Source organism: Conger conger, chromosome 10 (assembly GCF_963514075.1).
Source record: "Conger conger chromosome 10, fConCon1.1, whole genome shotgun sequence".
In the NCBI taxonomy this organism is placed as follows: Eukaryota; Metazoa; Chordata; class Actinopteri; order Anguilliformes; family Congridae; genus Conger; species Conger conger.
Window position 1 is genome coordinate 4,524,574 of NC_083769.1, and position 26,220 is coordinate 4,550,793.

The following is a 26,220-nucleotide window of genomic DNA, read 5'->3' on the forward strand; positions in this document are numbered from 1 at the left end:
ATGCAGAAGAGCACACAGAGGTATCTCTGAACACACAACGCATCATAACTCTAAGTGGATAGGCTACAGCAGTAGAAGTCTAAAAAATAAGTCTAATAAGTACCTAATAAAGTGCTTACCTAGTGTATAAAAGAGCCATGATCGTGTAAACATAAGTATTTCCTGTATGTTCCTTTAAGTAAAACATACTCATCAGCATATGATTTTTACAAACATTCTGCATATGGGAATCAGAACCAGGAAGTTTCTCCCACTTTCTGTCACACAGTTTCAGAGGAAGGAAACTTAAGTTCGTCTTTTTCAGAAAAACAAAGCTAAAGTTGCTGTGAGCAGTGAAATGGCTGAAGGTGGAATTTTACTGGATCAGGACCAGTTCAGCTGTTCAATCTGTCTGGATCTACTGAAGGATCCGGTGGCTATTCCCTGTGGACACAGTTACTGTTTTGGCTGTATTAAGGGCTACTGGGTTCAAAATGATCAAATTGATGTCTATAGCTGTCCCCAGTGTAGAGAGACCTTCACTCCAAGGCCTGTTTTAAGAAAAAACACCATGCTGGCTGAAGTGGTGGAGAAACTGAAGAAGACAGGACTCCAAGCTGCTCCTCCTGCTCACTGTTACACTGGACCTGGAGACGTGGCATGTGATGTCTGCACTGGGAGAAAGCGCAAAGCCGTCAAGTCCTGTCTGGTGTGTCTGGCCTCTTACTGTGAAACTCACCTCGAACTTCATGATGAACTCAACCCAGGAAAGAGACACAAGCTGACTGATGCCTCTGGAAACCTGCAGGAGAAGATCTGCTCTCGTCATGACAAACTGCTGGAGATTTACTGTCAGACTGATCAGCAGTGTATCTGTATGCTGTGTAAAATGGATGAACACAGTGGCCATAAAACAGTCTCAGCTGCAGCAGAAAGGACTGAGAAACAGGTAAGGACTGGAGCTCTTGAATTAACACTCAAGCTTTTTCACAGTAATGAGAGACATCACCTTGGCTTACCGGCAGTACAATTTGTACAAAATGTGCTTTATTGAATTTCTTTATTAAATAGATTTGATTTTGAAATGTTTAATACATTTGAAAAACTACTGAACAATGCAGGGATTTCCTGCTCTGAAGTCCGCAGTGATAAAGCCGTAAGATCAGGAATGAACCCTAGTCAGCTCTCCATGAAAGCTTTGCTCACACCCCTCAGCCCTCTATTCACTCAATGAAAGGGAATCGGCACGGCTGGAGCAGCTAGTTCACTCACACACAGTGTATAAGCTCAAGGCCAGAACCCTTCCACACACTGACCTGCTGTACATTGAAAATGTCATGGAATGTAATGTGGAATATGGAACTGTAGTTGTAATGTAAATATTGTAATATGATATGCAAGGGATAATCCACAATGAGGCGGTCAGCTATCATGGAATAATGACCAACACGGAGGATTATCCCACTTATTACACAGCAAATTATGTCACAAAATAAATCAATCTGTAATTTCACACAGAATATTGATGTGAAGTGTTTATTAATTCAAATAAATAAATATGAAACAAATGTCCTACTGCGTTCAGAGATTCAAGAGCATTTGGCTAACGTACACTCAGAGTACCTCTTTATTAGGAAGACCTGTACACCTGATTGTTAATACAAATATTTAATCAGCCAATCATGTGGCAGCAACTAAATCCATAAAAGCATTCAGACATGGCTAAGAGTTCAGACCAAATATCAGAATGTGGTAAAAATGTGATCTAATTGACTTTGATCGTGGAATGATTTTTGGTGCCAGAGAGGGTGGTTTGAGTATCTCAGAAATGGCTGATCTCCTTAGATTTTCACATAAAACAGTCTCTAGAGTTTGCAGAGAATTGTGTGAAAAACAAAAAACATCCAGTGAACAGCAGTTCTGTGTTGTTAATGAGAGACGTCAGGAGAGAAGGGCCAAACTGGGCAAAGCTGGCAGGAAGTGGACAGTTTCGCAAATAACCACGGATTACAACATTGGTGTGCAGAAGTGCATCTCTGAACACACAATGCGTCAAACATCTTAAGTGAATAGGCCACAACAGCAGAAGACAAATAAGTCTAATAAATACCTAATAAAGTGCTCACTGAGTGTATATTGGGGTAACAGTAACATTAAGACCTTTAACTGTAGGTTATTTAATCCTTATGTAGATTTTACATTGTTACTAAATGAAAAATGATATTTTGAAATTTAAATTATTAATTGATATTTTGAAATAAAAAATAATTACATTATTTTTATTCATCCCTATTATTTTTCTTAACCTGAAACCTTGGCTTATTTTCTGTGAAGAACATACAAAAGAACATTTTCATTAAGTACCCATGCTTCACCCCTCCCAAATCTAAGTCACTGATCTGATGTTCAGGTCAATTTTAAAGGAAACTGTTGGCGAAAACCGACAGGTCATACATGGTACATATGAACCAAAACGAGGACTTCTGAAGAATGTTATTTGAAACATTGTCAACAAAACAATCGAATATTCACCCAGACAAGGGTATAATAAAATATATCTGTCCACAGAAGCAGCTGGGGGTGACACAGGGTGAATTCCAGCAGAGAATCCAGGAGAGAGAGAAGGAGCTGCAGGATCTGAGACTCAAGGTGCAGTCACTCAAGGTGGGTACTGACCAGGGACGGACGGGCCATGAGGCAAGGTGGGCAACTGCCACAGGGCCTGATATAGGACTACAGGCCGCTTGTGAATTAATGGATTATTACTCTGATCCAAAAACAAAAATAACATTTAAAAATGTGCATACTTACAACGTGAGTCTAAATTAAGAGAATGAAGCAACATGTCACTGTCATGTAATATGGGGAAAACATGATTTAAAGTATTATTCTATATTCATGAGGGATATGATGTATCTTTTCTTCTATCAGATACATGTTAATTCCACTGCAGTGATTCTGGCTTAAAACATGGAGAGCAGCAGCAAAAACCTCAAATAAACAAATGAAACATTTCATTGTTCTGCAACCACAAAATTAGAAGGCTCTGTATTATCAGGAAATTATCAACATGCAGCTTTTCATAAACGTTTTTAATTATCGTAGTAACGAGCGAGTGGTCAGATTTGTGTTCCAAACAAAGATGACGTTCTCTGTCCTTGGCTGGCTAGTCTCATGGGATGTCGAAAAACATTTGTGCCCATGGGAGTTTACTTGACATTGCAGGTTGCCATTGGTAGGCTACCTGTTACAAATTCATGTCATCAAGTTTATATAAGGTTTAATGCACCTGTGAGGGAGCAGGGGCGGGAGACCAAGAGTACCCGGGAAGGGATCACAAAGTTACCAACGATAAGTTGGATAACCACTGAAATAAGCGAGGAACCCCTCACGAATGTGTGGGGCCACTAGGAGAGGAATATAAAAACAGAAAATGGGAGAGAGACTCCCTGGCGAAATGCCCACTGAAATAAAACCGTGAAAATTGGTCAAACAGGATGAGTGTAAACTAGCACGGAATGCCCGAAGAAACGGGCAAGTTTTGTGTGAAAAAATAACTGAAAAAGGGAACCAAACTCCCCGGCGAACAGAAGCGGACCTAAGCACCAAAAATAGGGAAGGTCCATGAGAACCAACCAACCCAAGAGAAACAATACTAGTCCCTATACTGCTAACTCATTTCGAAACTGAATGCTTTTCCAGACTAAAAGCAATTCAGTCCTCTAACAAACTCTCTAGCTCTATACCTCTATACCTCTATACCTCATGACACATGTGTCTGGATGATAAATGAATACTGACACCCCTGTTCGTGGTTCGTCCAATTGAGGAAATTTTCTGAAAGTCACTGTGAAAGGGAAAGCACTATGGGAGACAGCGCACAGTGATCTAAATATGCAAAGCAAGACTTTTTATGAATGAAAATCGAATTATATTCAGCATTTAACTACGTATGTATTTAAGCCATGAAACACATATTTTTAACAAAGACTGCACAGTGGGCTTACATTTAGCTTTTGCTGCTCTATTTAGTAGGGAGGAGCATACCGGAAATATCGTTCCCAAAATGTCCACATTACTTCCCTTTCGGTATCCAGGTCTGTCACTGGTGCTGAGCAGAGAAGAAGACAACAGCTAGCTGCTTGAATTCTGAGCTCAGTCAGGGCTCTCCTCCAGTCAGCCAGTGAGGAGCCCAGTGTTGGGCCACTTTCCAGCCCTGTGGGGCTCAATCCCTCTGAGCCACACTGTGGGGAACAGGCTGTCTGGGGTCCCAGTAAGAGCTGAGTGAAAGGCCTGGTTAAAATGTACAGCCCTCCTCTCTCTGTGTCTCCAAACAGCGCTCTGCACAGGCAGCAGTGGAGGACAGTGAGAGGATCTTTACTGAGCTGATCCGCTCCATTGAGAGAAGGCGCTCTGAGATGAAACAGCTGATCAGAGATCAGGAGAAGGCTGCAGTGAGTCGGGCTGATGGACTCCTGGAGCGACTGGAGCAGGAGATTGCTGAGCTGAAGAGGAGAGATGCTGAGCTGGAGCAGCTTTCACACACAGAGGATCACATCCATTTCCTCCAGGTACCATCACCAGCTCTCTGACAGTCTGCACTGTGCACATTGTACATACTACATGAGGTGTGTTCCTCATTTACATTTACCTGTCATCAGCACAGGAACCTGTATTGAGACTGTTCTGTGTGTCTGCCTGCAGAGCTGTCAGTCTCTCTTTGTCCCTCCTGGATCTGAAGACTTTCCCAGCATCACAGTGAGCCCATATTTTGATTTTGAGGGTGTGAGGAAATCTGTCTCTGAACTGAAAGTGCAGCTAGAGGACATCTGCAATTGGGAATTCAGCAAAATCTCTCAAACAGGTCAGAGCTACAGACATGCTTTTCCCTCACCTTTTTTTGAAATCGCAAGTGCAGATTTAAAGAATCTACAATCGGCTGAACGATGAAAATGACACACACACCCACACACAAACACACATATACTCACACACAACACACACACACTCACCCACACTAATACACAGACATTGGGATGGCAGGTTTTTGATAAACTAGAACTTCCTGTTGTTCTTGATTGACAGTAACTGAATCTGCATTTAAGGTAACAGTTACTCAGTGTAGACTATGAGTATAGTCAGAGTAGAACCCAAGGTAACATTTACTCAGTGTAGACTATGAGTATAGTCAGAGTAGAACCCAAGGTAACAATAACTCAGTGTAGAGTAAGAGTATAGTCAGAGTAGTGCTGAAGGTAGCTGTAACTCTGTGTAGAGTAAGAGTATAGTCAGAGTACAGTGGAAGGTAACAGTTACTCAGTGTAGACTATGAGTATAGTCAGAGTAGAACCCAAGGTAACAGTTACTCAGTGTAGACTATGAGTATAGTCAGAGTAGTGCTGAAGGTAGCTGTAACTCTGTGTAGAGTAAGAGTATAGTCAGAGTAAAGGCCATTGTGCACTTTTGCCTGCTGGTACGAGTTCAGGCTGATTCAGGAGTCCTCTGTGCCAGGCAGGCCTGCAAAGCCTCCTTGTTCAGCTGGACAGCCTCTCTCACCACTAGAGTCCACCAGCAGCTCCCTGAGTGACAGCTCCCAGCAGCCACTTCCACAATAGAGGCGGAACCTAATCCAATGTGTCACATTCAGTTATTGTAGTTTTAATGTTAGAAATCAGATATGTATTAGATTTGTGATATGAATCACATCTGCATGCAGTTTGGTTTGGATTCCGCTGATATCGGATCTGAATGTGAACACTCCAGTGTGTGTCTTCTGTTAGCCTTCTACTGACAAACAACATCCCATAATCCAGTGTGTGGGAGCGTGTGTTGGATATGAGTGTAAACAGGACCTCTGCTACTTGCTCTCTGCTCACCATGGCCAAAACTACTGAACCGTCAGCTCACACAAAGATATTATGATTTATTAATCAAACCATTTTATTTTTACTTCATTCTCCAATGGGCGGCTGTGTCATTTACATACATTGTATTTGTGAAAATAAATGTAAGGGTTATCTTTAGATCTTTAGGAGCTCATCTTTCTTGTGATCCCTCTGCAGTGAAAGACGTCCATATCCTAGAGCCCAGCACCAGAGAGGGCTTCTTACAACGTGAGTCTAAATTAAGAGAATGAAGCAACATGTCACTATCATGTAATCTGGGGAAAACATGATTTAAAGTATTATTCTATATTCATGAGAGACTGACTTTAGGGATATGATGTATCTTTTCTTCTATCAGATACCTGTTAATTCCACTGCAGTGATTCTGGTTTAAAACATGGATACTGCTTGATGAGTACTGTATGTCCCACAGTAAAACACTGTAAGGTACACAATTGACAGAAAAACAAAGACCACATTCATAGACAATGAAATGTGTGCAGAAAATAGGTGAAGTAACTTAGATCATGCAGAATAATAAAAAGTTAAATGTCTTGAATCAGGACCGTGCCAGTGCTGACTGTGGCCAGTAGCTCCATAGGGTGAAGCGTAAATACCGATGCAGGCCTCAGTTTGTTAGGGGTCTGTGTTCATTGCACTCCCTACCTCACTAACATGATTAGCCTTGTGTATGTCATAGCTTATAATAGCACATATGTATATTTATTGTCATATTTAGGGTATTCTAGCTGCCAACCATGGTATGCTAGTTGGTAAGTTGATGTACTCTTCAAGGGTTCAAGTTATATCTATGCGATCTCTCTCAGACTCAGAACTGTACTTTCCTCTAGGGTCCTCAGCGCACTTGTCCCTGGGTTTGATTTGCACTTTATTGTCGTCACTCTGGATAAGAGCGTCTGCTGAATGTCTTTATTGTAATGTAATGTAGTCTGTGGTGTGAAGCAGCTGGTGACCCCACGTGTTTTGGAGGAGAACCGTGGATGTATGACTTACACTCTTCTGAATGAAGAGTAAAATATGAAATAAAAATGTTTGTAAAATATGTAAGTGATGGAAGTTTAATTTGATGATAAGCTCTATCCTTCTTCTCCTCTATCAGATTCCTGTCAGCTCACACTGGACCCCAACACAGCACATAAACACCTCTGTCTGTCTGAGGGGAACAGAGCGGTGACCCATATGAAAGTGGTCCAGTCATATCCAAATCACCCAGAGAGATTTGACTCCTGGGAGCATGTGCTGTCCAGAGAGGGTCTGTCTGGATGCTGTTACTGGGAGGCTGAGTGGAGTGGGATTGGGATTACTTTTGCAATGTCATATAAAAACATCCGTAGGAAAGGGAAGGGTGATGACTCTCATCTGGGATATAATAAAAGGTCCTGGACTTTGTTCTGCACACCCTCCAGATTCTCTTTCACCCACAATAGTAAGATCACTGAAATCCCTGTTCCTTCCTCCTGCTCCAGAATAGGAGTGTACCTGGATCACAGGGCAGGAACTCTGTCCTTCTACAGCGTCTCTGACTCAATGATGCTCCTGCACAGAGTCCAGTCCACATTCACTCAGCCCCTCCATGCTGGCTTTAGGGTTCGGCACGGAGCCTCTGTAAAGCTGTGTGATCTGTGAGGAGGCAGAGAGGGAAGGAAAGATCAGAGTAGGAGTGTACCTGTCTGATGACCCACTGCAGTCAGAACAGCAGAAACCCTGCCCATCTCCCCACTGCAGTCAGAACAGCAGAAACCCTGCCCATCTCCCCACTGCAGTCAGAACAGTGGAAACCCTGCCCATCTCCCCACTGCAGTCAGAACAGCAGAAACCCTGCCCCTCTCCCCACTGCAGTCAGAACAGCAGAAACCCTGCCCATCTCCCCACTGCAGTCAGAACAGCAGAAACCCTGCCCATCTCCCCACTGCAGTCAGAACAGTGGAAACCCTGCCCATCTCCCCACTGCAGTCAGAACAGCAGAAACCCTGCCCCTCTCCCCACTGCAGTCAGAACAGCAGAAACCCTGCCCATCTCCCCACTGCAGTCAGAACAGCAGAACCCTGCCCATCTCCCCGCTGCAGTCAGAACAGCAGAAACCCTGCCCATCTCCCCACTGCAGTCAGAACAGCAGAAACCCTGTCCATTTCCCACTGCAGTCAGAACAGCAGAAACCCTGCCCATCTCCCCACTGCAGTCAGAACAGCAGAAACCCTGCCCATCTCCCACTGCAGTCAGAACAGCAGAAACCCTGCCCATCTTCCCACTGCAGTCAGAACAGCAGAAACCCTGCCCATCTCCCCACTGCAGTCAGAACAGCAGAACCCTGCCCATCTCCCCACTGCAGTCAGAACAGCAGAAATCCTGCCCATCTCCCCACTGCAGTCAGAACAGCAGAAACCCTGCCCATCTCCCCACTGCAGTCAGAACAGCAGAAACCCTGCCCATCTTCCCACTGCAGTCAGAACAGCAGAAACCCTGCCCATCTCCCCACTGCAGTCAGAACAGCAGAAACCCTGCCCATCTTCCCATTGCTATTCATTACTAATAAGAATGACACTCATTTGAAAAATCGTAGTTCCTATGAAATCTTTTTTCCTGGTAGTTTTTTCTGATTATACTTTCAGATTAATATTGTTAGAGCAGGGTAAAGATAAGTTTTGTCCATTGATACTTTCTTTTTGTAAAGACGTGTTTACTAGGTTAAAATCACACTTGGTTGATTATTAATGGTCCTTCTTGGCCTTCTTGATGACTTCACACTTGGTATTCCTCAGACTAATACTATTCTCCAGAATGTTCTCCACTAGTGTACATCACTCTGGATAAGAGCATCTGCTCAGTGATTGTAATTAATGTGATTTAATGTCATTAATAAGTAGCTTGGTGCTGAAATAGCCTGATTTGATTATCATGACAATTTATTAAATTAAATATTGATTAATTCTAATACTTGTACTGTGGATAAGCCATGCAGTCTGGAATACTCATTTTGTATGTACTTGGTGCAGGTAATAAAGCACTAGACATCTTTCATTGGCTTCTGGTGCTCATTGTTTACACAGATAATACTATAGACCAGTGGAGGCTGGTGACTTCCAGAATTGAGGAGGCCATTTTTTTCCGCTTGCTCACTTCACTCGCGATGGAATGTTCCCTGTTCTCTTATCTGTCTTTGTGCTGGCCAAAGGCATACTATTTGGAGTGTAAGCTACAGTCAGAAAGTTCTGGCTGATGAAATTCATTGTGCAGAGCTTAGCCTTGTGCCTTCCTGAAGAAATGACATTGCTGTAAGTCTATGAGCCTGCCTGATAATTAAGCTGAGAAATGACATTTGGATGTAATATAAATGCCAAGTGAACATGTGTAAAAGGCAGGAATTTTAATTATGTAGTTAAAAACAATTTTGTTTAGCTTACATTTTTCATTCTTCTACAGCTTCAACATGTAATCACCAATTTAATCAAGTTTAGCATATAAAAAAGATAAGATAACACTTTCTTTATCATATGTAGTTTTATTCAATATATTTAATATAAAATATGTAAAAATATGGTTCCAGTTGGCTTTATCTAACGTCAGAACGTTATCCACTAGAGGGCAGCACTCTATTCGTATTTAGAGTGAATTTCCTCACAGAGCAACAATTCGGTAATTTGATATGGAAGATTATTAAATTGACTTGTAATAAAACGAAATGGACTACATTAAAAATAAAACTGTTCAATAAATCCCAAATGGTGTCTAACATGACCTATTGAATGTCATTCTCACTCCCTAGTATCTGGAATCTGCATATCTCCAGCCCAAGATCTCAAATTGCGCCAGAATCTCGCCGACTTCCGAGGTAGTTTTAAGCAAAAGTGTTTGGCCAAATGAGCTATAAACTCCAGGGATGATAGCCAGGGGTGTTCTCTAAATTTCCTGAAAAGCACAAGTTGATAGGACACTATCCGTAGCCACTATGGCGAGTGTTTGTTTGACTGAAGTGACTAGCGAATTCTCAAAATGGCTTCTGTGTTGAATAGAAAGGAAAGGATAGTTGATTCCAAATGAACCAGTAGCATGTGATTGGACGAACAAAATGTCAATCTTTGCCCTGGACACAATGCATGGTGAGGCCAGGCCTCCGTTGCCCACCCATTTTCAGTGATCTGGCCAATCACATATTGGCATGAAAAAAAATGCATTACATTGACTTCTATGAGAATCTCATTTCCTAGGGGAGGCCTGGCCTGGCCTGGCCTCCCTTAATACAAACTGATAGGGAAATCTGGCCTGTTGCTTTACAATTGCAATATTGGGTTTTAGCCATGGGAAAATTTAGATTTATGAACAAAACTAAAATAATATGAATATAAAAAATAAAAAATATGTTTTTTGTTAAAATAAATAAATAAAATAAATATATTTATTGTTTTTTTTTAATCTCTCTCTTCTCTCAAATTATTGGGGAGGCCAGGCCTCCTCCACCTCTATGGAGGAGCCTCCACTGCTATAGACCAACCTTTCAATCACAACACCGTCTAAATCAGGGGTCCCCAAACTTCTTTCTGATGTGACCCCGAATGAATGTTCACTAATTTTGTGATGGATGTGATGCTCTGACTTATGGTAGAACCTATGCACTTGTAAGTCGCTTTGGATTAAAAGCGCCTGCCAAATGACTAAAATGTAAAAATGTAAAATGTAATTTTATGCAACCCCAACACCCCACCCGCACACACAAACCTGGTGCCTAACACCATCCTTTACGTCCCCGGACACATGGCGATATACCACGTCCTCTCCTGCCTCTTTGCTCTAATATAGTTGGGTTGTTATGTTACATGTTTGATGGAGTAAAAAGACCAAAAAGTTTTTTCAACATTTTTTTTCCGCCTGGCGATCTCACACTCCCTTCTACCCTCAGACCCTGAGATACTTGAACTCCTTCACTTGGGGCAAAGACTCGGAGGGAGCAATCCACCGTTTTCCGGCAGAGAACCATGGCCTCAGACTTGGAGGTGCTGACTCTCATCCCGCCCGCTTCACACTCGACTGCAAACCGCTCCAGTGTGTGCTGAAGGTCACGGTCATATGAAGCTAGCAGAACCGCATCATCTGCAAAAAGCAGAGATGCGATTCTGAGGTCACCAAACCGGACACTCTCCTCACCTCGGCTGCGCCTTGAGATCCTGTCCATGAATACCACAAACAGGACCGGTGACAAGGGGCAACCTTGGCGGAGTCCAACACCCACTGGAAACGTGCTTGACTTTGTGCCGAGCTCTCACTTTGGTTATACAGGGACTGGATGGCTTGTAACAACGGCCCCGGTACCCAATACTCCCGCAGTACGCCCTACAGGGTTCCCCGGGGGACACGGTCGAAAGCCTTCTCCAAGTCCACAAAGCACATGTGGACTGGATGGGAAAACTCCCATGACCCCGCCAGCAACCCCGCCAAGGTAAAGAGCTGGTCCACTGTTCCACGACCAGGACGGAAGCCACATTGCTCCTCCTGAATCTGAGGTTCGACCGTCGGTCGGAGCCTCCTTTCCAGCACCCTAGAGTAAGCTTTCCCAGGGAGGCTGAGGAGTGTGATACCCCGATAATTGGAGCACACCCTCCGGTCCCCCTTCTTGAAAATGGGGACCACCACCCCGGTCTGCCACTCTGTAGGTACTGTCCCCGAACTCCACGCGACACTGAAGAGGCGTGTCAGCCAAGACAGCCCAACAATGTCCAGAGCCTTCAGCATCTCAGGGCAAATCTCATCCACACCCGGTGACTTGCCACTGAGGAGCTTTTTGACAACCTCAGCAACTTCAGCCAGGGATATAGGTGCAGATTCCCCTGAGTCTTCGGGCTCTGCCTCTTCCACAGAGGACGTGTTGTTCGGGTACAGGAGCTCCTCGAAGTGCTCTTTCCACCGCCCGACAATATCACCAGTCCGGGTCAGCAGTTCTCCTGCCCTGCTGAAAACAGCCTGAGACAAGCCCTGCTTCGGATGGTTTGCCAGAACTTCCTCGAGGCCAACCGAAAGTCCTTCTCCATAGCCTTCCCGAACTCCTCCCATACCCAGTTTTTTGCTTCAGCGACTGCCAAAGCCGTAGCCCTTCTGGCCACCCGGTACCTGTCTGCTGCTTCAGGGGACCCTTGGGCCAGCCAAGCCCGAAAGGCCTCCTTCTTCAGTTTGATGGCCTCCCTTGGGTTGCCGCTCCGACAGGCACCGATGACCTTCTGACCACAGCTCCTGCTTGCCGCCCCTGCAATGGAGGCTTTGAACATGGCCAACTCGGACTCCATGTCCCCAGCTTCCCCCAGGATGCGTGAGAAGTTCCTCCGGAGGTGGGAGTTGAAGACCTCGCAAACAGGGGCCTCCGCCAGACGTTCCCAGTTCACCCTCACTACACGTTTGGGTTTACTGGGTCTGTCCGGCAGCCTCCTCGGCCACTTGATCCAACTCACCACCAGGTGGTGATCAGTTGACAGCTCTGCTCCTCTCTTCACCTGAGTGTCCAAGACATACGGCCGCAGGTCTGATGATACGACCACAAAGTCGATCATCAATCTTTGGCCTAAGGTGCTCTGGTACCAAGTACACTTATGAGCTACCCTATGCTCGAACATGGTGTTTGTTATCGACAATCCATGACCAGCACAGAAGTCCAATAACAAAACACCACTCGGGTTCAGATCAGGCAGGCCATTCCTCCCAATCACCCCCCTCCAGGTTTCTCCATCATTGCCCACGTGAGCATTGAAGTCGCCCAGCAGAACTATGGAGTCTCCCGGTGGCACCCTTTCCAGGATGCCGCCCAGTGACTCCAAGAATGCCGGATACTCTGAACTGCCGTTTTGTGCATAAGCACAAATGACAGTCAGAGCTTTCCCCCCAGCGACACGTAGTCGCAGAGAGCCGACCCTCTCGTTCCCCGGGTGGAACTCCAACACAGTGGCGTTCAGCCGGTGGCTTGTGAGTATCCCCACACCTGCCCGGCGCCTCTCACCTTGAGCAACTCCAGAAAAGAATAGAGTCCAGCCCCAGGAGTTTGGTTCCGGAACCAGTACTGTGCGTGGAGGTGAGCCCAACTATATCTAGTTGGTACCGCTCCGCCTCCCGCACTAGCTCCGGTTCCTTCCCCACCAGATAGGTGACGTTCCACGTCCCCAGAACCAGTCTGCGATGCCAAGGATCAGCACGGCCGGATCCCCGCCTTTGCCTACTGCCTGTTGGGCAAAGCACCCGACTCCGATGCCGACCCCTGTAGGTGGTGAGCCCACAGGGCGGCGACCCCACGTGACCAGTTCGGGCTGTGCCCGGCCGGGCCCCATGGGATAAGGCCCGGCCACCAGACGCTCGCCGACGAGCTCCCCTCCCGGGTCTGGCTCCAGAAGGGGGCCCCAGTTTCCCTTTTCCGGGCGAGGTAACTGGGTAATTGTGTGGCCGTATCATGGAGTCAAGCACATGCACTGAAGTAAAAAGACCTGCCAACGACGTGTACTACATTTGGGTTAATTTATGTCAAAGCAATGTCATTTTTTACACATCTAAAAATAAATGATTGCTTTTTTTTCACATGTATGGGAAAAATATATTCTTCAGGACCATTTAGGACCACTCATCACTCTTCATTACTCCAACTGTTTTCTAACAATGAGGGAGATTGGGGTCATGGGGTCGATTGTTTCGCAATGAGCACGAAATTGGTCTGTTGAAATATGAGGTGAAAGAGGGTGTGTATTGGGGATAAAAACATTGGATAACAATGGACCCCCCCTGTCACAACAGACCCCGATCTCCCCTACATATGTATACTGATGAGCATTAAAGGGCTGAAATGTAACACCTCAATCTTTAAGTAACGTAAGGCTAAGGATCAGGAGGACATTGTGAAATAACCATACCTACCTGAGGAAGACCAGCCTGTGGAAGCAGCCAAGAAGAAGCACCTTGGGCTGGGTGGGGCACGTTGCCCAGCTACAAATGTAGAAAACTCAGGACAGCTCCACAGCACGCAAAGGTACACACTTTAGTAGTATCTCCACACTTACAATGTAAAAAATTCAGCTTTTTAATGATCTCATATACAACAGAGGCAGCTAAATACCATTTACTGTCAATGGAGCAAAGAGTATTTCATCTGGTCACAGACTAAACTTCCCTTCCTCCTTATGTCCCTTGATAGCCCAGTTCCAAAGGAGAAACCATGTAGTGACTGTTTAGAATGTGAAAAGAATTTAAGGGAAACTTTACAAGAAGATACTGTCGAGGACCCGGCCCTAGGCCCACCTGATGAGAGATTGACGGAGGATGGGTTAGGTAGGAATGCATTGTTAACCCCTTGCACACGCCATTGAGGTGGTAGTAAGAACGCCCGTAAGAGGAAAAATATGTGGTTCAGAGCTAATGAGCAGCCCTACTTGTCAGCAGAGGAGTCTGAAGTTGGAGGACTTAGATTTAGGGTACAGGGTACTAGAGAGCAAGGCTAAAGGTCTGACTGAGGCCATGCGTAACATGAATGTATAATAACATTCTTGGTTGAGAAGTTCTCCTACAGGGGAGGAGCATTAGGCCTGGTTAAAGCAAAGAGATGAGGAAAACAATGTGGACGATTGAGAAATGAAAGAGTATGAGGAGTTGGGTGATGAATTACACTCGGCTATTAATTGGATGTCCTTTGTAGATCCCTTAAGGCGACAAAAGAAAGAGCACCTGAAGAGTGTATTGAGATGGTGGAAGGCATTTACTGCTGGCTTGTATGACGTCAAAGTGTGGAGAGAGTATGACAGTGAGGCAGATAACAGTGATGAATAGGCTCATTAAAAAAGTTGCATAAGAGCTAGTGTTTTCCCACTCGGTATAATGGGGATATTTCTGGATGAATGTCTTACCAAAATAAGTGTATTTCTGTACAAGTTTCAGGATATATAAGGAGTGAGCTTTTAGATGTTAAAAAAGTGTCTTAGGATTTCGCTTAACAAGATATCTAAGGGCTGTTAAGGGGAGAGAGCAACGCAGGACAATTATAATCAAGCTGGAGTGGCACGCTCCCTCTGCGCGCCACTCCAGGATATGGATATGGAGAACGGAGTGACGTACGCGGTGCGGACTCAGCCCAAGAGTTGTGGCAACAGGACTGATAGCGAAGAGGTGTTCATGAGCATCCCTCATCGTACAGAAAAGCTGGTGAAAGAGCTGAATTGCTTTTACGACATGCTTGGAGCCATGAACTGCACCTGGCGGCCAACAGACGGGACGCGGGGTCCCTCCATGCTACAGAACACCTTCCTGCTGGACCCACGCAAGAACCTGAAGCCTCCCCCCCCTAACCTCAGTGTCAGTCAGGAGAGGCACATGCTGCGGCTGCACTGCAACCCCCCCGACGTGTTCGAAGACATACCAGTGCACATCCCATACAACAGGCACTCGCGGTACGAAGTGCAGGTGAAGGCTGTCTCCAAGGACATCTACGGCATTGGAGCCAGTGACTGGAGCAAAGTCACGTCTTTCGAAAGTCTGGGTCCTGATCCTGCCCCAGATTCCCAAACCAATGCAGCTGTTCAAAGAGCTCATCAACAGCAAGGAGGAGGGATCAAATCCTGTGGAAAACGAGACGGCTATATTTAGGGCATGGGTGGTAATTATATTTCATATTACTTATAAGGTAGAAGGTAGCATTATTAGGTGATTTAACAGTTATAAGTTTCCTTTCATTTTTATGTCTTTTATTTTTCAGTAAGATACTATATAAGATAGGAAAAGTAGAAAAGTTTAGGGCGTTTGTGCCCATAATATTCTAGGAATAGTTACGTTTATATCCCTGAAGGGGGAGCTATAGGATAAGGTAAAGGCCAAAGAGGATGGATATTTGAAGGGTGTATCTTTACATTAACATCTGGTGGAAAGGTAAATTAGAAAAACAAAGGGGTTATATGAACCTTATGTGAATCACGTATGCGGTTGAAAGAATATAAAGCAATGTATGTGATTAGCAAACTGAAAGATGATATTTAACCTGTGAGCTGTATAACTCTATTCTTTTGATTATAATAAAGTATATCTGACTATAATCATATCTGAGAAAGGGTCTTTTAGAGGAATACAGTGAATACAGGAGATCATATAACAGCGTTGCATCACACCACTTCACTTCGAGATTGGGCTGGAAGTTCAGTAGAACTTACCAGTTCTCCAGGACGTTCGAAAATACTTAAAGTAAAAGAGAGTTTGTCTCCGAGACACCTCCTCGTGGGGTACTGCTCGTGGGAACGTGAGGTCTGAGCTCGGCACGGGGTCCGGGCTCACGACAATACTTCACACCACAAATTCTGAGACTACCAACATTATACAGTGAGGTCCAGAAGTGTTTTAAAGGGCTGTAATTACTTATGGACTTATGTTAACTTTGCTTTGGCTAAAACAACATTAACCTCTGGCAACTAGAAGACAATTGGAATGAACACACTCACCAAGCACTTTATTAGGAACATTTTTACTTTACTACACCTATTCATGTGATTCATGTAATCAGCCAATTGTGTGGCAGCAGTGCAATGCATACAATCATGTAGGTATGGGTCTAGAACTTCTGTTAATGTTCTCATCAACCATCAGAATGTGGAAAAAATTTGATCTTTGACCGTGGAATGATTGTTGGTGGCAGACAGTGGTTTGAGTATCTCAGAAACTGCTGACCTCCTCGGATTTTCACACACACTAGTCTCTAGTTTGCAAAGAATTCAGAAAAAAACAAAAAAACAGTGAGCAGCAGTTCATTCATTCATTCATTATCCTAACCTGCTTATCCTGAACAGGGTTGCAGGGGGGCTGGAGCCTATCCCAGCATACATTGGGTGAAAGGCAGGAATACACCCTGGACAGGTCGCCAGTCCATCGCAGGGCACACACACCATTCACTCACACACTCATACCTATGGGCAATTTAGACTCTCCAATCAGCCTTGCCTGCATGTCTTTGGACTGTGGGAGGAAATCGGAGTACCTGGAGGAAATCCACGCAAACACGGGGAGAACATGCAAACTCCACACAGAGAGGCCCCGGCCAACCCAGGACCTCCTTGCTGTGAGGCGGCAGTGCTAACCACTGAGCCGCCGTGAGCAGCAGGTCTGCAGACAGAAAAGCCTTGTTAATGAGACGTCAGAGGAGAAGGGTCAGACTGGTCGAAGCTGAGAGGAAAGTGACAGTAACGCAAATAACCACACATTACACAGTGGTATGCAGAAGAGCATCTCTGAACACACAATGCATCATAAATCTTGTGGATAGGCTACAGCAGTAGACCCTGATGATCCTCCAATCACTCGTAGATAAGCCTTCTGGTCAGGCTCCTACGCCATATATTACTGCCTATGATATTACTCGATTGTAATTATCCTGCCTGAAGCAAGAGGATCAGAAGGTGGGGCTTGCACTTTTTGAGAGCATTTCACAGGTTGAAATGGAGAGGGCGCTGCCCTGTTATGTTCCTGTTATCTGTCTGTTAGTTTATCATTGTTTATTATTGTTATTCTTGTGATTTGTTATTCTTCATTATTATTTCTGGTTATTGTTCCCATTACAGTTTCGCATTCGTGATCCCCTGTGATGTCTGTGTCTGAATGTTTCCGAGCCTTTGTCAGAACGTTGATCATCTTTGCAGTAGCCGATTCTTAGTAAGCCTGTATTGATTGAGATTCCTTAGACACTCTTTGCCTGACATCGAGTTTGCCTTTGCCCTTTTGTTTTGTCCCCTTTGTGTTTTGTTGATTTTGATCTTTGCTTCGTGTTTTTTGACCCTCCGCTTGCCTTATCCCTTGTACATCTGCATATCTGCCTTTTTGGATATGCAAGTAGTTGTGAATTACAGGAGGCAGCTAACATTAGCTACCTTATCAGCTTGGACATATGGCAGAACCCCAGAGTATGAAAGAACATTAACTCATCACCATCCTAGAAGAGCCATCATTCGGCTCAACAGATGGAACATTTGAAATGTAAAATTGAATTGGCCTATTTCACAAAGCAGGAGTTATCTATATACAATTATATTGCCTTATATGTAATTTTTTTTTTTTTAATAGTGAAATAATGTAAGAATTATACACTCTCTGAGCACTTTATTAGAAACACTATAGTAATACTGGGTAGGGGCTCCCTTTGCTCTACAAACAACCTAAATTCTTCTTGGCATGGATTCCACAAGATATTGAAAACATTCCTTTGAGATTCAGTTCCATGTTCACATGATTGCATCACACAATTCTTGCAAATTTGTCAGCTGCACATTCATGCTGTGAATCTCCTGTTCCACCACATCCCAAAGGTGTTCTATTGGACTCAGATTCGGTGACTGGGAAGGCCACTGAAAAACACTGAACTCATTGCCAAGTTAATGAAACCAGTTTGAGATGACATTTGCTTTGTGGCATCAGCAACAATACTTAAATAGGCTGTGCCATTCAAGCTATGATTGGTATTAACAGGCCCAAAGTGTGCCAAGAAAACATTCCTGACACCATTACAACATCATCACCAGCCTGGACTGTTGAGACAAGGCAGATTGGGCTGTTGGTACCAAATTCTGACCCTACTAACTGTATTCCTCAGCAGAACTCTAGATTCATAAGGCCAGGCAAAAAATGTTCCAGTCTTCAACTGTCCAGTTTTGATGAGCTTGTGTCTTCTGGTCTTGTAGCCCATCCAACTCAAGGTTCTACGTGTTTTGCGTTCTGAGATGCTTTTCTGCTCACCACAATTGTACAGAATTGTACACAATTGAGTCGTTATCTGAGTTACCGTAGCCTTTCTATCAGCTCAAACCAGTCTGGCCATTCTCCGTTGACCTTGCATTTCTATCTGCATAACTGCCGCTCACTGGATGTCTTTTGTTTATTCGCATCATTCTGAGTAAACAGAGTAGACTGTTGTGTGTGATCCCAGAAGATCAGCAGTTACAGAAATACTCAAACCTCTCTGGCCCCAACAATCAAGCCACGGTCAAAATCACTGAGATCACATTTTTTTTCCCCATGCTGATGGTTGATGTGAACATTAACTGAAGCTAGCTCCTGACCTGCATCTGCAAGAATTTATGCACTGCACTGCTGCCACATGATTGGCTGATTGGATAATTGCATGAATAAGTAGGTCTGCAGGTGCTCAGTGAGTCTATGGCAGTTAACACGTAGGCATTTTTTACTTTATGTATACTCCATACTGTGTTTTTTATTTTGCACACATATATATAAAAGAGCCAAGATCGTGTCAAAATAAGTATTTCCTTAATGTTTGCTTTAGCAAAACATACTAATCAGCATATGATTTTTACAAATATTCTGCATATGGCAATCTCCACTCTCTGCTCAGCCTGGCCTCAGTCCAACACCACACCTCCTGCAGCTATGTGCAGAACCAGGATGTTTCTTCCACTCTCTGCCACGCAGTTTCCGTGAAAGGAAACAACTCTTTTTCAGAGAAAGATAAAGTCTGTGTCTGTCAGTGTGAGCAGTGAAATGGCTGAAGGTGGAGTTTTACTGGATCAGGACCAGTTCAGCTGTTCAATCTGCCTGGATCTACTGAAGGATCCGGTGACTATTCCCTGTGGACACAGTTACTGTTTTGGCTGTATTAAGGACTACTGGGTTCAGAATGATCAAACTGGTGTCTATAGCTGTCCCCAGTGTAGAGAGACCTTCACTCCAAAGCCTGTTTTAAGAAAAAACACCATGCTGGCTGAAGTGGTGGAGAAACTGAATAAGACAGGACTCCAAGCTGCTCTTCCTGCTCACTGTTACACTGGACCTGGAGACGTGGTGTGTGATGTCTGCACTGGGGAAAAGGGCAAAGCCGTCAAGTCCTGTCTGGTGTGCCTGGCCTCTTACTGTGAAACTCACCTCGAACTTCATGATGAACTCAACCCAGGTAAGAGACACAAGCTGACTGATGCCTCTGGAAACCTGCAGGAGAAGATCTGCTCTCGTCATGACAAACTGCTGGAGATTTACTGTCAGACTGATCAGCAGTGTATCTGTTATCTGTGTACAATGGATGAACACAGAGGCCATAAAACAGTCTCAGCTGCAGCAGAATGGACTGAGAAACAGGTAAGGACTGGAGCTCTTGAATTAACACACTTTTTCACAGTAATGAGAGACATCACCTTGGCAAACTTTGATTTGATTTTGAAATGTTTTATTCATTTGAAAAACTACTGAACAATGCAGTGATCCACAGTGATAAAGCAATAAGATCAAGAATGAACCGAAATCTGCTCCCTGTGACAGCTCTGTTCACACCCCTCACCCCTCTATTCACTCAATGAAAGGGAATCGGCACGGCTGGAGCAGCTAGTTCACTCACACACAGTGTATAAGCTCAAGGCCAGAACCCTTCCACACACTGACCTGCTGTAAATTGAAAATGTCATGGAATGTAATGTGGAATATGGAACTGTAGTTGTAATGTAAATATTGTAATATGATATGCAAGGGATAATCCACGATGAGGCGGTCAGCTGTCATGGAATAATGACCAACACGGAGGATTATCCCACTTATTACACAGCAAATTATGTCACAAAATAAATCACCTGTAATTCGACACAAAATATTGATTTAAAGTGTGTATATTAATCAAGATTAATATTAAACAAATTTCCCATTGTGTTCAAAAATGACAATCCAATTTGAGAGCATTTGGCTAATAGGATATTGGAGTAACATTAATCATAAGACAGTTAACTGTCGGCTATTTAATGTGGTGTTTGGGTCAAAAGTGATATTATTAATTATTTTTATTTATCTCTACTATTTTTTAACCTGAAACTCCATGGCCTTGTTTTCTGTCAACACATTTTCATTAAGTACTAATAGGTTCCCTGCTTTCCCTACTGCTAGTTGAACCTGTACTTCAAACATATGTTATGTATTCATTTGATACCATTCTCTGTAGCCTGTCTGTCTCTGTTGCAGCAAGGGATATTACACATTCTTGCTAAAACCGTGCATCAGAGGTTCCCATGTAAATGCAAACCAGCTAGCCACAACGCATCCCTTTGATATGTATGACCTGTATTTTAACGACACCACAAGCTGGGTAGAGATATTCTCAGAACAGAATGAACAGAAAACGAGGACTTCTGAACAATGTTATTTGAAACATTGTCAACAAAACAATCGAGTATTCACCCAGACAAGGGTATAATAAAAAATATCTGTCCACAGAAGCAGCTGGGGGTGACACGGGGTGAATTCCAGCAGAGAATCCAGGAGAGAGAGAAGGAGCTGCAGGATCTGAGACAGGTTGTGCAGTCACTCAAGGTGGGTACTGACCAGGGACGGACAGGCCATGAGGCAAGGTGGGCAACTGCCACAGGGCCTGATATAGGACTACAGGCCGCTTGTGAATTAATGGATTATTACTCTGATCCAAAAAGGAAAATAACATTTAAAAAGTTTTATTTTGTGGAGGTAAAGCGGATGTCCCGTTGAATGGGATTTCATCATCGGCAGCATCAGCAACAACTTCATATGAGCAAATGAAGCATTAAATAAAATAAAGGCTCCGTATCATCAGGAAATGATCGACAGGCAGCTTTTCCTAACTTTTAAAAAAATATCATAACTATGAGTGCACAGTAAGATTTGTGTACCATGTATACATCATATCCCTAAAGTGAGTGACCAAACGCAACAACAAAGATGACATTATCTATCCTGGCCCGTCTCATCAGATGTACAAAAACATTTTTGTGCCCAGAGAGTTTTTTTCTTTTCTTTTTTAAATTGTGCTTGACATTTGTTGCAGGTTGCCATTCATAGCCTGCTGGTTGCAAATAGGATACATTTGTGTTATGAAGTTAAAATCCTGCCAGTTAAGTCAGGACAGTAAATTAATACAGATACCACTGTCAGTGGCATTAGGATGGTCCAATTGTGGAGGTTGGCCCATCCTAATGCCACTGGTGCTGATCAGGCAACAGCTAGCTTCTTGAATTCTGAGCTCAATCAGGGCTCTCCTCCAGTCAGCCAGCGAGGAGCCCAGTGTTGGGCCACTTACCAGCCCTGTGGGGCTCAATCCCACTGAGCCACACTGTGGGGAACAGGCTGTCTGGGGTCCCAGTAAGAGCTGAGTGAAAGGCCTGGTTAAAATGTACAGCCCTCCTCTCTCTGTGTCTCCAAACAGCGCTCTGCACAGGCAGCAGTGGAGGACAGTGAGAGGATCTTTACTGAGCTGATCCGCTCCATTGAGAGAAGGTGCTCTGAGATGAAACAGCATATCAGAGATCAGGAGAAGGCTGAAGTGAGTCGGGCTGATGGACTCCTGGAGCGACTGGAGCAGGAGATTGCTGAGCTGAGGAGGAGAGACGCTGAGCTGGAGCAGCTTTCACACACAGAGGATCACATCCATTTCCTCCTGGTACCATCACCGGCTCTCTGACAGTCTGCACTGTGTACATTGAACAAACTACATGAGGTGTGTTCCTCATTTACATTTACCTGTCATCTGCACAGGAACCTGTATTGAGACTGTTTTTGTTCTCTGTGTCTGCCTGCAGAGCTGTCAGTCTCTCTGTGTCCCTCCTGGACCTGAAGACTTTCCCAGCTTCACAGTGAGCCCACATGTCGATTTTGAGGCTGTGAGGAAATCTGTCTCTGAACTGAAAGAGCAACTAGAGGACTTCTACAATGGGGAATTCAGCAAAATCTCTCAAACAGGTCAGAGTCCTTTTTTAAAATCACAAGTGCTGATTTAAAGAATCTACAATCGGCTGAACGATGAAAATGACTGTGATAGGCATACACACAAACAAACACACAACACACACATACACTCACACACACACAAACACACAACACACATACACTCACACACACACACAAACACACAACACACATACACTCACACACAAACACACAACACACATACACTCACTCACACACACACACACACACACAGACATTGGGATGGCAGGTTTTTGATAGACAGTAACTGAATATGAATTCAAGGTAAGAGTAACTACATGTAGAGTAAGAGTATATTTAGGCCATTGTGCACTTTTGCCTGCTGGTACGAGTTCAGGCTGATTCAGGAGTCCTCTGTGCCAGGCAGGCCTGCAAAGCCTCCTTGTTCAGCTGGACAGCCTCTCTCACCACTAGAGTCCACCAACAGCTCCCTAAGTGACAGCTCCCAGCAGCCACTTCCACCATAGAGGCGGAATTCAAAACATTGGTGCTAGCCTTCCCCAGCTTACCAACAAAAAATCAGACCCTACACCCCTGCCAGACCTCTTCGTTCAGCCTCCACATGCCGCTTGGCACCTCCCCCTCTCCGAACCTCCACCTCACGCTCACGACTACTGTCTGTTCTGGCTCCACGGTGGTGGAACGAACTCCCCGTTGAGGTCAGAACTGTAGAATCTCTCCCCACCTTCAAGTGCAAACTGAAGACGCGCCTCTTCAAGCAGCACCTCTCCCCGTCCCTCCCTACCTCCCTGTGAACCTTAATTTTTGTCTTTGTGATTTACTTTGTGTATCGGTATTTTTAGTTGGCTAGGTAAGCAGTGTTTGGATAGTTAATTTTGGTCACTTTTGCTTTGTTGTTTGTTTGTTTGTTTATTTGTTCGTTAAAAAAAAAAAAGAAAAAAAAAAGAAAAGAATATTCAAACAGGCCCTGGTCCTTATCTTTGTTGTACAGGTAGCAGTTGAAATTGTACTTCCCTCTAGGGTCTGGATAAGAGCGTCTGCCAAATGCCATTAATGTAATGTAATGTAACCTAATCCAATGTGTCACATTCAGTTATTGTAGTTTTAATGCTAGAAATCAGATATGGATTAGATTTGTGACATGAATCACATCTGTATGCAGTTTGGTTTGGATTCCGCTGATATCGGATCTGAATGTGAACACTCCAGTGTGTGTCTTCTGTTAGCCTTCTACTGACAAACAACATCCCATAATCCAGTCTGTGGGAGTGTGTGTTGGATATGAGTGTAAACAGGGCCTCTGCTACTTGCCCTCTGCTCACCATGGCCAAAACTACTGAACCTTCAGCTCACACAAAGATATTATGATTTATTAATCAACCCATTTTATTTTTACCTCATTCCCCAATGGGCTGCAGTGTCATTTACATACATTTTATTCGTTAAAATAGATTTAAATTTCTCCAGGAAATATGACGAAATATCAAGGTTAGGAGCTCATCTCTCTTGTGATCCCTCTGCAGTGAAAGACGTCCATATCCTCGAGCCCAGGACCAGAGAGGACTTCTTACAATGTGAGTCTAAATTAACAAAATGAAGCAACATGTCACTATAATGTAATATGAGGAAAACATGATTTAAAGTAGTTTTCTATTTTCTGAGAGACTCACTTTAGGGATATGATGTATCTTTTCTTCTATCAGATACCTGTAAATTCCACTGCAGTGATTCTGGTTTAAAACATGGATACTGCTTTATGAGTACTGTATGTCCCACAGTAACACACTGTAAGGTACACAATTGACAGAAAAAAAGACCACATTCATAGACAATGAAATGTGTGCAGAAATAAGAAAATAGGTGATGTAACTTAGATCATGCAGAATAATAAAAAGTGAAATATCTTGAATCAGGACCGTACCAGTGCTGACTGTGGCCAGTAGCTCCATAGGGTGAAGCGTAAATACCGATGCAGGCCTCAGTTTGTTAGGGGTCCGTGTTCATCGCTCTGTACCGGCCCCTGCTGGGTGATTGGGTTCCATGGTCAGCATGTGAAAGGTCCTCCTCAGACTCCACTCTCTGCAGGCTTAGCTGTAGTCAGTAGACTCATCTCTTCAGGCTGCACCTTTCCCTCCCTACCTCACTACTATGATTAGCCTTGTGTATGCCATAGCTTGTAATAGCACATATGTATAGTTATTTTAGTATTGGGGTATTCTTGCCGACCGTGGCGTAATAGCTGGTTGTTGTACTCTTCAAGGGTTCAAGTTGTATCTATGAGATCACTCTCGGACTCAGAACTGTACTTTCCTCAGGGGTCCTCAGCGCACTTGGGTTTGATTTGCACTTTATTGTTGTCGCTCTGGATAAGAGCGTCTGCTGAATGCCTTTATTGTGATGTAATGTAGTCTGTGGTGTGAAGCAGCTGGTGACCCCACGTGTTTCGGAGGAGTACCGTGGATGTATGACTTGAATGAATCAGCAGTGGGGTTTGCAGCAGGAAAGGGGCGATGCTTACAGATGATTGAACATTCAAAATTGGGGTGGAAATCGCACATGCTCAGCCCCATGTTGGGAACCAATTTTATTTTAAAAACTAAATATGAAATTAAAATGTATGTAAAATATTTATGTGATATTGATTATGATGATAAGCTCTATCCTTCTTCTTAATCAGATTCCTGTCAGCTCACACTGGACCCCAACACAGCACATAAACGCCTCTGCCTGTCTGAGGGGGACAGAAAGGTGACCCATATGAAAGTGATCCAGTCATATCCAAATCACCCAGAGAGATTTGACTCCTGGGAGCATGTGCTGTCCAGAGAGGGTCTGTCTGGATGCTGTTACTGGGAGGCTGAGTGGAGTGGGGATGGGGTTACTTTTGCAATGTCATACAAAGACATCCGTAGGAAAGGGGAGGGTGATGACTCTCATCTGGGATATAATAACAAGTCCTGGACTGTATACTGCTCTCCCTCCAGATTCTCTTTCACCCACAATAGAATGAGCACTGAAATCCCTGTTCCTTCCTCGTCCTCCAGAATAGGAGTGTACCTGGATCACAGGGCAGGAACTCTGTCCTTCTACAGCGTCTCTGACACAATGACCCTCCTGCACAGATTCCAGTCCACATTCACTCAGCCCCTCTATGCTGGTTTTAGGGTTTGTCGTCTTGGAGCCTCTGTAAAACTGTGATCTGTGAGGAGGCAGAGAGGGAAGGAAAGATCAGAATACTAGTGTACCTGCCCCCCCCCCAAACACACACACACACGCACACTGTAGTCAGAACAGCAGAAACCCTGCCCATCTCCCCACTGCAGTCAGAACAGCAGAAACCCTGCCCATCTCCCCACTGCAGTCAGAACAGCAGAAACCCTGCCCATCTCCCCACTGCAGTCAGAACAGCAGAAACCCTGCCCATCTCCCCACTGCAGTCAGAACAGCAGAAACCCTGCCCATCTCCCCACTGCAGTCAGAACAGCAGAAACCCTGCCCATCTCCCCACTGCAGTCAGAACAGCAGAAACCCTGCCCATCTCCCACTGCAGTCAGAACAGCAGAAACCCTGCCCATCTCCCCACTGCAGTCAGAACAGCAGAAACCCTGCCCATCTCCCCACTGCAGTCAGAACAGCAGAAACCCTGCCCATCTCCCCACTG

General features: G+C 44.4%; 2 protein-coding genes across 3 annotated transcripts; both read left to right on the forward strand.

The window, feature by feature from the left end:
• The first annotated feature begins 273 nt into the window (after positions 1-273).
• LOC133138198 (E3 ubiquitin/ISG15 ligase TRIM25-like) lies at positions 274-8,901 on the forward strand. 2 transcript variants are annotated; one of them, XM_061256750.1, is made up of 6 exons: positions 274-928; positions 2,548-2,643; positions 4,317-4,550; positions 4,684-4,843; positions 6,042-6,092; positions 6,985-8,901. In XM_061256750.1, the coding sequence occupies exons 1-6, from the start codon at positions 338-340 to the stop codon at positions 7,509-7,511; spliced, it is 1,659 nt and encodes a 552-aa protein (XP_061112734.1). In that variant the 5' UTR covers positions 274-337; the 3' UTR covers positions 7,512-8,901. The 2 variants fall into 2 exon arrangements, with proteins under 2 accessions (XP_061112734.1, XP_061112735.1); XM_061256751.1 differs by having other exon boundaries at positions 4,684-4,737; positions 6,985-7,009.
• A 10,466-nt stretch (positions 8,902-19,367) lies between these two features.
• On the forward strand, positions 19,368-25,944 carry LOC133138199 (tripartite motif-containing protein 16-like). Its single transcript, XM_061256753.1, has 6 exons — positions 19,368-19,958; positions 21,078-21,173; positions 22,039-22,272; positions 22,412-22,571; positions 24,083-24,133; positions 25,237-25,944. Exons 1-6 carry the CDS (start codon positions 19,368-19,370, stop codon positions 25,755-25,757), a joined length of 1,653 nt encoding a protein of 550 aa, XP_061112737.1. The 3' UTR covers positions 25,758-25,944.
• The last annotated feature ends 276 nt before the right edge of the window (positions 25,945-26,220 follow it).